The sequence below is a fragment of the Theropithecus gelada genome, chromosome 1 (genome assembly GCF_003255815.1).
Source record: "Theropithecus gelada isolate Dixy chromosome 1, Tgel_1.0, whole genome shotgun sequence".
In the NCBI taxonomy this organism is placed as follows: Eukaryota; Metazoa; Chordata; class Mammalia; order Primates; family Cercopithecidae; genus Theropithecus; species Theropithecus gelada.
Genome location: NC_037668.1, coordinates 66,714,599 through 66,725,536, shown reverse-complemented (window position 1 = coordinate 66,725,536; position 10,938 = coordinate 66,714,599). Strand labels below are relative to the sequence as shown.

At 46.8% G+C, this 10,938-nt stretch overlaps 1 protein-coding gene across 2 annotated transcripts; it reads right to left on the bottom strand.

The window, feature by feature from the left end:
- Positions 1-285: 285 nt before the first annotated feature.
- NDUFS5 (NADH:ubiquinone oxidoreductase subunit S5) lies at positions 286-8,094 on the bottom strand. 2 transcript variants are annotated; one of them, XM_025392833.1, is made up of 3 exons: positions 7,793-8,094; positions 5,458-5,675; positions 286-516 (listed from the first exon to the last, which is right to left on the bottom strand). In XM_025392833.1, exons 2-3 carry the CDS (start codon positions 5,671-5,673, stop codon positions 412-414), a joined length of 321 nt encoding a protein of 106 aa, XP_025248618.1. In that variant the 5' UTR covers positions 5,674-5,675; positions 7,793-8,094; the 3' UTR covers positions 286-411. The 2 variants fall into 2 exon arrangements, with proteins under 2 accessions (XP_025248618.1, XP_025248626.1); XM_025392841.1 differs by having other exon boundaries at positions 293-516; positions 7,810-8,094.
- Positions 8,095-10,938: the final 2,844 nt, after the last annotated feature.

Below are 10,938 nucleotides of genomic sequence, written 5' to 3'. Positions count from 1 at the left end.
GGAGGGAAGGGGAGGGGGAAGGGAAGGGAAGGGGGAAGGGAAGGGAAGGGAAGGGGAGGGGAGGGGAAAGGGAAGGAAAGGGGGAGGGGAGGGGAGAGGGAAGGGAAGGGGGAGGGGAAAGGGAAGGGAAGGGAAGGGGGAGAGGAGGGGGAAGGGAAGGGGGAGAGGAGGGGGAAGGGAGGGGGAGGGGAAGGAGGGGGAAGGGAGGGGAGGAGAGGGGAGCGGGGAGGGGAGGGAACAGGAGGCGGGAGGAAAAGAAAGGCATGATCCAGGAGAAAATATTTTGAACAAATAGGATGGAGCAATCCTTTATTTTTACACACTTTGACAAGGAGGTTTTCCGTAAACAACCTTTCCAGTGGAGAACAGAAAACGGGAAAATCAGCCTCCAGACATCACCAGCTGCTCTGCTCAGGGCCGAGGCTCCTCCTTGCCAATGTGGTGAGGTGGAGGGGTGTACTTCCCTTCCTTTATCAGCTTATCCCGCTGCCTCCTGATGGCACTCACACGTCTCATCTGTCAAAGGAAAACGGCAATTAAACTGAGGGAGGAGATATGTGCCATAAAGTGAGAACTGGAAAAACTGACATCAATTTTGGTTTCATTTTTAAACTACAGAAGGCCTTTCATCTTACAGGGCCTCTGAAATGAAGTCTGCCTTCAAAGAATTAACATGAAATCACTTCCCAAGCTTTCAAACAAATTTTTAGTATATATAACCTCTCTGAAAACTAACAACTAAAATGTTCTTAATATATATAGCAATACAGATATTTGCAAAAACCTTTAAGAGGCATATTTGTGTACACTAAAATCTTTTAAAATATTAAAAGTTAATCCCAGCACTTTGGGAGACTGAGGCAGGTGGATAACTGAGGTCAGGAGTTTGAGACCAGACTGGCCAACATTGTGAAACCCTGTCTCTACTAAAAATACAAAAATTAGCCGGGGATCGTAGTGCACATCTGTAATCCCAGCTACTGGGGAGGCTGAGGCAGGAGAATCACTTGAACTTGGGAGGTTGAGGTTGCAGTGAGCCAAGATTGCACTGCTGCACTCCAACCTGGGTGACAGAGCGAGATTTTGTCTCAATAAGTAAATAAATCAATAAAAGCTGGGCTGGGCGTGGTGGCTCATGCCTGTAATCTCCAGCACTTTGGGAGGCCGAGGCGGGCAGATCACGAGCTCAGGAGTTCGAGACCAGCCTGGCCAATATGGTGAACTCCCGTCTCTACTAAAAATACAAAAATTAGCCAGTCATGGTGGTGCGCGCCTGTGGTTCCAGCTACTTGGGAGGCTGAGGCAGGAAAATCACTTGAACCTGGGAGGTGGAGGTTGTAGTGAGTCAAGATCACGGTATTGCACTCCAGCCTGGGCGACAGAGCGAGACTCTATCACACAAAAAAAATAAAAAAATAAAATAAAATAAATAAATAAAAGTTAAGACAACCTCAGCACTTACATATTCTATGCGGAAGTGGCACTGCTGCTGGTGACTACGCAATGGGTATGAATGAAGCAGAAATAGCCAATATGAGGTCTCTTTTCTCCATATGGAAGTAAAGGCCTGATTCTTACTCATCCACTAGTCACCGCTGAGTCCTGAATTCTGTCTCTTCTACTCAGATAGGGCATTGGTTGCTTCTCAACAAATCAAAGCTATGTTACACCAAAGCCACAACAATGAACTGGTCCCTGGGTTCTGTGACATAGAAAATTTACTAATTCTGATTGCACTATTCCTCTGCTCAAAACCCTCCAATGGCTTTCTATGTTAGTGAGACAAAAAGATGAATCCTTACCATGGCTTACAAGGCCTCCTGCAGCGACTTCATCTCTTAATTTTCCCCTAGCTCCCTCCAGTCGGCTCAGGGACCTTTGCACTTGCTGTTTTCTCTGCATGGAACATTCTTCCCTCATATCCATGTGGCTCGCTTTCTTTAATTCTCTGGTCTTCTTTTGCTGAGCTCTTCTCTGACTACCCTATTTAAAGTAGCATCCACCTAGTTCCTGCCCCTAGCACTTTCTATCCTTCTCCTGTTTATTCTCCTCATAGTACTTCTTATTACCTGTATTTTTACTTGTTATTTTTCTGCCCTTCCTCCCACTGTAGCATAAGTTCCACCGAGTCAGAAAGTTTTTTGCTGTTTTGCTTACTGTATTCCTAGTGCCTAGACTAGTTCCTGACATAAATTTTTTAACAAATGACTAACTTTTCACAAAGATATGAAAAATTCGTATATTCAGGTAAACATCTCATTAACCTTAAAGAAGTAGTGTTGCTATAACTTCAGTAGAAAAAAACCCTGATACAAACATTAAACATTTTAAAAGACTACTTTCTTACCATTTATCTTAGAGTCTCCCAACACAAGACTAGTCATGGTTTTGAACTATGACAATACCATATTTCAAATCTTCCTCTGAGCTAAAAGCAGTAACTCTGGATAAAAGGATAGGTTTTGAAGCCAGCCTTGCCAGGATAAAATCCCAGCTCCACCATTTACTAGCTGTGTAAGTTCAGGCAATGTCCTTAACTTTTCCTTGCCTTAAATTTTGTTTGTTCATCTGTTTGTTTTTTTTTGAGACGGAGTCTCGCTCTTGTTGCCCAGGCTGGATGGAGTGCAGTGGCGTGATCTCAGCTCAGTGCAACCTCCGCCTCTCGGGTTCAAGTGATTCTTCTGCCTCAGCCTCCTGAGTAGCTGGGATGACAGGCACCCCCTCACCATACTCAGCTAATTTTTTGCATTTTTAGTAGAGAGGGGGTTTCACCATGTTAGTCAGGCTGGTCTCGAACTCCTGACCTCAGGTAATCCATCCACCTTAGCCTCCCAAAATTAAATTTTTAACTGTGTAATGGGGAAACTAATAGTAACTCATTTCATAGAATTATTGTGAGAAATAAATGCATTATAATATGCTAAGAACTTACAATAGGACTTGATTCTAATTCTCTGACTCACGAGCTTCTTCACTTACGGGGAGGTATCTATTCACTTAAGGTGACCCCATTTTCAGGCTGAGGCAGGAGGATGACTTGAGCCTAGGAGCTCGAGAGTGCAGTAAGCTATGATCACACTACTGCTCTCCAGCCTGGGTGACAGAACAAGACCCTGTCTCAAAAACACCACTAACAGGATGGGTGTGGTGGCTCACACCTGTAATCCCAGCACTTTGGGAGGCCAATGTGGGATCGCTTGAGCCCAGGAGTTTAAGACCAGCCTAGGCAACACAGGGAGATCCCATTTCTATTTTATATACATAAAATCAAAATTAGGGCCAGGTGCAGTGTCTCACACCTGGCCCTCACCCAGCACGTTGGGAGGTCAAGGCAGGGAGATCACTTGAGCTCAGAAGTTCAAGATCAGTCTGGGCAACATAGTGAAACCTTGTCTCTACTAAAATACAAAAAATTAGCTGGGCGTGGTGGTGCACTCCTGTAGTCCCAGCTACGTGGGAGGCTGAAGTGCAAGAATCACCTGAGCCCAAGTTGAGGCTGCAGTGAGCCGTGAACATGTAACTGCATTCCAGCCTGGGCGATGGGAGTGAGACGCTGTCTCAAGATATAAATTAAAAATAACCAACCAACAATAAATGAGTGGTGGCAGAACCAGCATCAGAAGCTGACTCTCCTAACTCCCAATACAATGTTTTTTCTACCTTACTACAATGCCTCCTGTTGGTATCAATTCATAAAAATCTTTTTATTTTTCCCTTTTTTTTTTCTTGAGATGGAGTCTCGCTCTGTCGCCCAGGCTGGAGTGCAGTGGCGCGATCTCACTGCAAGCTCCACCTCCTGGGTTCATGCCATTCTCCTGCCTCAGCCTCTCGAGTAGCTGGGACTATAGGCGCCAGCCACCATGCCCGGCTAATTTTTTTGTACTTTTAGTAGAGATGGTGTTTCACCATGTTGGTCAGGCTGGTCTCGAACTCTTGACCTCATGATCCACCTGCCTCGACTTCCGACTTCCCAAAGTGCTGGGATTACAGGCCTGAGCTACTGTGCCCGGCCATCTTTTTTTTTTTTTTTTTTTTTTTGAGATGGAGTCCCGCTCTGTTGCCCAGACTGGAGTGTAGTGGCGTGATCTCAGCTCACCGCAACCTCTGCCTCTTGGTTTCAGGCAATTCTCTTGCCTCACCCTCCTGAGTAGCTGAGATTACATGCACCTGTCACCATGCCTGGGTAATTTTTGTATTTTTAGTAGGGACGAGGTTTCACCTTGTTGGCCAGGCTGGTCTTGAACTCCTGATCTCAGGTGATCTGCCCGCCTTGGCCTCCCAAAGTGTTGGGATTACAGGCATGAGCCACTTTTTTTTCTGAGACAGAGTCTTGCTCTGTCGCCCAGGCTGGAGTGCAGTAGCATGACCTCGGTTCACTGCAACCTCCACCTCCCAGGTTCAAGCAATTCTCCTGCCTCAGCCTCCCGAGTAGCTGGGACTACAGGCGCGTGCCACCATGCCCAGCTAATTTTTGTATTTTCAGTAGAGACAGGGTTTCACCATATTGACCAGGTTGGTCTCAAACTCCTGACCTCGTGATTCACCAGCCTTGGCCTCCCAAAGTGCTGGGATTACAGGCTTGAGCCACGGTGCCTGGCCAACTCATTCAACTTTTGAGGAGGGGAACACTAAGCTGTTAACATCCTTTTTCCACTGCATTCATTGTTCAGACTCATGTACAGCAATCTCATTAACACCTCCATCTTCTTCAGAGTGGAATGAATCCAGAGATTTTGAATGTAATGGATTTGCAAGGTTAAACCTCTTTTGGATTCAATGAATTTGAAATATTTTCACCCAAAGATTTCAGGGGTCAACATTCAAAGCTAGTTGATATTCTCTGCTTCACAGCCAACTGAAAAAATGGGTATACACACACGTGCAATTTCTAACCTAGTGGCTAGAGCAGGGTAAAATACTAAGGAAAATTTGGGAGAAGAGAAAGAATGCTTAGGAACAGTGGGCCATCCTCATATCTGAAGGTATTTAATTTCCTCATCATGGTACCAAAGTAGGAAAGGTATTTCACCAGAAAAGCTTTGCCAATTCACATTTGGCAAGCCACTGCCCTATGACCCACTAAAAACACTTAAGAGTAATCCCAAAGGAGGCCGGGCATGGTGGCTCACGCCTATGATCCCAGTACTTTGGGAGGCCGAGGCGGGATGATCACCTGAGGTCAGGAATTCAAGACAAGCCTGGTCAGCATGGTGAAACCCCATCTCTACTAAAAATACAAAAATTAGCCGGGCGTGGTGGCAGGCGCCTATAATCCCAGCTACTCGGGAGGCTGAGGCAGGAGAATCGCCTGAACCTGGGAGGCAGAGGCTGCAGTGAGCTGAGGTCGCACCATCGCACACCAGCCTAGGGGACAAAAGCAAGACTTCGTCTTTAAAAAAAAAAAAATTCCAAAGGAACAAGAAAGTAATTCAGCTTCCACCTCCATCACTTCCTTACCGTTTTCTGCCGAAGCAAACACTCTATAAAATCATCATATTCTATCTTGCACTCTTTCTCTGCCCGGATAGCACCAATTCCATGTGCACATTCTATCCATTCTTTTTCAAAAGCACAGCATCGAGGAGCAATCTTGTAGGGCTGTTCAGCACTCTGGATTGTCCACCATCGATCTATGTTAAGGCCGAACCTTTTCTGGATGTCCAAGAAAGGCATGGCTGTAATGGAAGACTTAAAAAAATAAGTAAATAAAATCCCACAAGAAGGCAATCAACTAAGAAATTTCTAAGAAAAAATTAGATAATCATGATAAGTAGCCCTCTAGAACACTGTTTGATACTATTCTCCTGATTTCTTCTCACCAAACTTTTTCATTAAATAGCTTCTTCCAGTTTATGGCAGATAAGCAGTTTTTGTGCTTTTTCAAAACTCAAGGAAAAGATAATTATAACTAAAGAACAATGCATAGAAATCCTTTCTAGGTCGGGAGCAGTGGCTCACCCATCATGTGAGATGGAGTCTCCGTCTGTCACCCAGGCTGCAGTGCATGGCGAGATCTCGGCTCACTGCAACCTCCACCTTCTGGGTTCAAGTGATTCTCCTGCCTCAGCCTCCCAAGTAGCTGGGACTACAGGTGCACGCCACCACACTCGGCTAATTTTTGTACTTTTAGTAGAGATGGGGTTTCAGTATGTTGGTGAGGCTGGTCGGTCTCAAACTCCCGACCTCAGGTGATCAGCCCGCTTTGGCCTCCCAAAGTGCTGGGATTACAGGTGTGAGCCACTGCGCCGGGCCTAAAAAACTTTTTTTTAATTAGCCACTTGTGGGCCAGGCGCGGTGGCTCACGCCTATAATCCCAGCACTCTGGGAGGCCAAGGTGGGTGAATCACCTAAGGTCAGGAGTTCAAGACCAGCCTGGCCAATATGGTGAAACCCCATCTCTACTAAAAATACAAAAATTAACCAGGCGTGGTGGTGGGCACCTGTAGTCCCAGCTACTCCTAAGGCTGAGGCAGGAGATTGAGGCCAGGAGTTCAAGGCTTCAGTGAGCTATGACCTGGACACTGCACTCCATCCTGGGCAACAAAGCGAGATCCTGTCTCAAAAACAAAACAAAACAAAACAAAACCCAGAGTGAAAGAAATGAGTTAAGACTTACTTTGTAGAATATAACAGATATTAGGGGAAAAAAAATTTATATGCAAATACATAATAATGTTAAATGTAAAAAAAAACAGTATTCCCAAAAAAAAAAAAAAAAAAAAAAGCCTCACTGCCTAAGTTGACTGAAACGAAGCGCGTGCGCAGACTCACAAATATCAATATAAATGTGTACTCATGGTAGATGGAAAGGTGAATTTAGCCGGGCGCAGTGGCTCACACCTGTAATCTCAGCACTCTGGGAGGCCGAGGCGGGCGGATCACCTGAGGTTGAGAGTTCAAGACCAGCCTGACCAACATGGCGAAACCCCGTCTCTACTAAAAAACAATACAAAATTAGCCAGGCGTGGGGGCGCATGCCTGTAATCCCAGCTACTACGGAGGCTGAGGCAGGAGAATCGCTTGAATCCGGGAGGCGGAAGTTGCCATGAACCGAGATTGCGCCATTGCACTCCAGCCTGGGCAATAAGAGCGAAACTCCATCTCAACAAAAAGGTGAATTTAACTTCTAAAGTTCCTTCCCATCCCTCAGTCATCATTTACTGAGGAGTTACGTTCCAGGCACTTAGATGCGGGGGAAAGCAGCTCCAACGTAAGCACCAGAGACACACACACTCGGAACTGGGAATACACTGCAAGGAACACGAGTGGGTAAGAGCTCGAAGGAGGAAGCACCAACTCTGCCCGGAGACTTGAAAATGCCTTTAAGATGGCTTGCGAGTTAGCCAAGTGAAGATCAATGGGCAGAGTGTTCCAGTTGGGCAAGAGCCCGAGTTACAGACAGCCGCAGGCGCTGGGTACGTTTGGGGGACAATGGAGCGCAGCGTGCATGACGGGAAAAAGAATGAAATGAGCTCAGGAGGTTGACGGGGCCGAAATCACGCAGAGCCTAGAAAGCTGGGATAAGGATCGTAGACTTTAGGTTAAGAAACAGAAAACCAAAACATTAGTCCGGCAAAAACCTAAACAAATCTAGAAAGTGGAGAGAGCGGCAATCTCCAGGCTTCGGTGCCATTAGCTGTGGAGGTGAAGTGGCCTGGGAGGGCAGGGCACACGCCCTGAGTTCGGGTCTGGGAGAAGGGGACACACAGCAAGTCAAGAGGAAATCTGTTAAAGAGACCTCGGAAGGAAGGTCCTTGACCTAAACTGACGCGCGGATATAAACAGCCCCTACCGATCCGATGCTCGTACCCTTGTCTCTTCTCTGGCTGCCGCTTCAGGACGACTAGCTTGCGACGCGGACGCCTGCCGTAAAGGATGACCTCAGCGCGACGTTTGCAGCGCGACGCCGGAAGCTGACCTTCCCTCAGCAGTCTCTCCCGAAAACCATAGAAACCAAGCCCCTTGGCCTGGTATGGTGGCTGACGTCTGCAATCCCAGCACCTTGGAAGGCTGAGGCAGGAAGATCGCTTTAGCCCAGGAGTTCGAGACCAGCCTGGGCAACATGGCGAAACTCCCTACAAAAAATAAAAAATTACCAGGCATGGTGGTGCATGCCTGTGGTTCCAGCTACTCAGGAGGCTGAGGTGGGAGGATCCCTTGAGCCCAGGAGATCACGGCTGTAGTGAGCCATGATCACACCATTCCATTGCATTCCAGCCCTGGCAGCACAACAAGACCTTATCTCAGGGGGAGACAGCGAGAGCGAGAGAGAGAGAGAGAGGAAGAAGAGAGAGAGGAGGGAGAGAGAGAAAGAAAAGAAACCAAACCCATCAATTATAGAGACACAGGAAAGGCCTAGTCATTAGTGAGTTCTTGCTCCTTTCTTGCACTGTGCCTAGCATGCTCATGCCAACACTGACTGGTGAGAGACTTCACCAAAGTCACAGGAGAGAAAGAACACTGGCTCCCTGCCTGCCTACTAGTGGTTAAGCACATGGACTATGAACCCAAACCACCACGTGGGTCAAATGTAGGCCCCCCAGCTGGTCGCAGTGGCTCAGGCCTGTAATCCCAGCACTTTGAGAGGCCGAGGTGGACCTTGAGCTCCGGAGATCAAGACCATCCTGGCCAATATGGTGAAACTCTGTCTCCACTAAAACTACAAAACTTAGCTGGGCGTGGCAGCAAGTGCCTGTAATCCCAGCTACTGGGAGGCTGAAGCAGGAGAATCACTTGAACCCGGGAGGCAGAGATTGCAGTGAGCCGAGATCGCGCCACTGCACTCCAGCCTGGGCGACAGCGCGAGACTCCGTCTCAAAAAAAAAAAAAAAAAAAAAATGTAGACCCCCACCACCAATTTCATGTGACCCTAGGAAAGTTTCTTAACTTCACTGTGCCTCAGTCTCCTCATCTGTTAAGATAATTATGGTACTCACAATGGAGGGCTGCTATAGGGATTAACTGATTTATGTATAAAGCACTGAGGCAGTGGCTAGCACACAGGAAACATTCCAAGGCAGTCGCAGTTCTTTGATGTCTCAGCTTTCAGTTTGTGAATCAGCTGCTCCCATGCCTGTCATCTGTTCCAGAACCTCCAATGACTCCCTTTGACTACATCAGAGACTCTAAAGTGCTGTGTATATGTCTTTGGGGGGTGGACCACAGGGTGCATGAGATATTATACATTGGAGGTATGGGAGGAAAATACTAGAACATATATGTGTATATATAATTATTATTGTTGAGACAGGGTCTCACTCTCATTGCCCCGCTGGAGTGCAGTGGTACAATCACAGTTCACTGCAGCCTCAACCTCCTCGAGCTCTGGTGATCCTCCCACCTCAGCCTCCCAAATAGCTGGGACCACATGTGCACGCCACCACGCGCCTGGCAGTCTTTATTATTATTGTCATCTTATTTGAGATAAGGTTTCACTCCATCACCCAGGCTGGAGTGCAGTAGTGCTATCATAGCTCACTGCAGCCTCAAACTCCAGGGCTCAAGCAGTCTTCCTGCCTCAGCCTCCCAAGTAGCTGGGACTACAGACATACCACTGTGCCCAGCTAATTCTTTTTTTTTTTTTTTTGAGACAGAGTTTCGCTCTGTCACCAGGCTGGAGTGCAGTGGCGCGATCTTAGCTCACTGCAACCTCCACCTCCCAGGTTCAAGTGATTCTCCTGCCTCAGCTTCCCGAATAGCTGGGACTATAGGTGTGGGCCACCATGCCCAGCTAATTTTTGTATTTTTTTTAGTAGAGACGAGGTTTCACCATATTGGCCAGGATGGTCTCAATCTCTTGACCTCATGATCTGCCCGCCTTGGCCTCCCAAAGTGCTGGGATTACAGGCGTGAGCCACTGCGCCCAGCCAAGATAATTATTTAAAAAATTTTTTTTGTGGAGATGAGGATCTCTCTATGTTTCCCAGGCTGGTCTCCACCTCCCGGGCTCAAGTGATCATCCTGCCTGGGCCTCCCAATGTGCTGAGATTACAGGCATGAGCCACCATGCCTGGCTCTTTTATACATTTTTTTTTTAACAACCTGAGAGAGAGTTGAGGGCAGGCTGCTTGTAAGGATGAGACAGCCTCTTTTATACATTATTAACCTAAGAAAAAATGGGGTGCCCTTGAAAGAGTTTTTTAAGATTAGAAAACAAGGGCCAGGTACAGTGGCTAATGCCTGTAATCCCAGCATTTTGGGAGGTTGAGGCAGGCAGATCACCTGAGTTCAGGAGTTCAAGACAAGCCTGGCCAATATGGTGATACCCTGTCTCTACTAAAAATACAAAAAAATTAGCCAGATATGGTGGCGGGCACCTGTAATCCAAGCTACTTAGGAGGCTGAGGCAGGAGCATCGCTTGAACCCAAAAGGCAGAGGTTGCAGTGAACCGAGATCGCACCATTGCACACCAGCCTGGGCAAGAAGACCGAAACTCTGTCTCAAAAAAAAAAAAAAAAAAAAAAAAGAAGAAGAAGAAGAAAGAAAACACAAGGAAGTCAGAAGGAGCCAAATCAGTACTGTAAGGTGGATGCCTAATGATTTCCCATCAAAACTCTTGCAAAATTGCCCTTGTTTGCTGAGAGGAATGAGCAGGAACATTGTCATAGTGGAGAATGACTCTCTGGTGAAGCTGTCCCAGGCATTTTTCTCCTAAAACTTTTGCTAGCTTTCTCAAAACACTCTCACAACAAGCAGATGTTATTGTTCTTTGGCCCTCCAGAAAGCCAATAAACAAAATGCCTTGAACATTCAAAAAAACGAATGTCATGACCTTTGCTCTTGACTGGTCCACTTTTGCTTTGACCAGACACTTCCACCTCTTGGTAGCCATTGCTTTGGTTGTGCATTGTCTTTAGGATTGTACTGGTAAAGCCATGTTTCATCTCCTGTTACAATTCTTCAATGAAATGCTTCAGGATTTTCATCCTGCTTATTTA

Excerpts from the sequence above, each read along its gene's own strand:
- NDUFS5 (XM_025392833.1), bottom strand. The coding sequence starts at position 5,673 with ATGCCTTTCTTGGACATCCAGAAAAGGTTCGGCCTTAACATAGATCGA. Across the intron at positions 517-5,457 it reads GTTTGCTTCGGCAGAAAACG|ATGAGACGTGTGAGTGCCAT; the intron begins GTAAGGAAGTGA and ends TTCCTTTGACAG.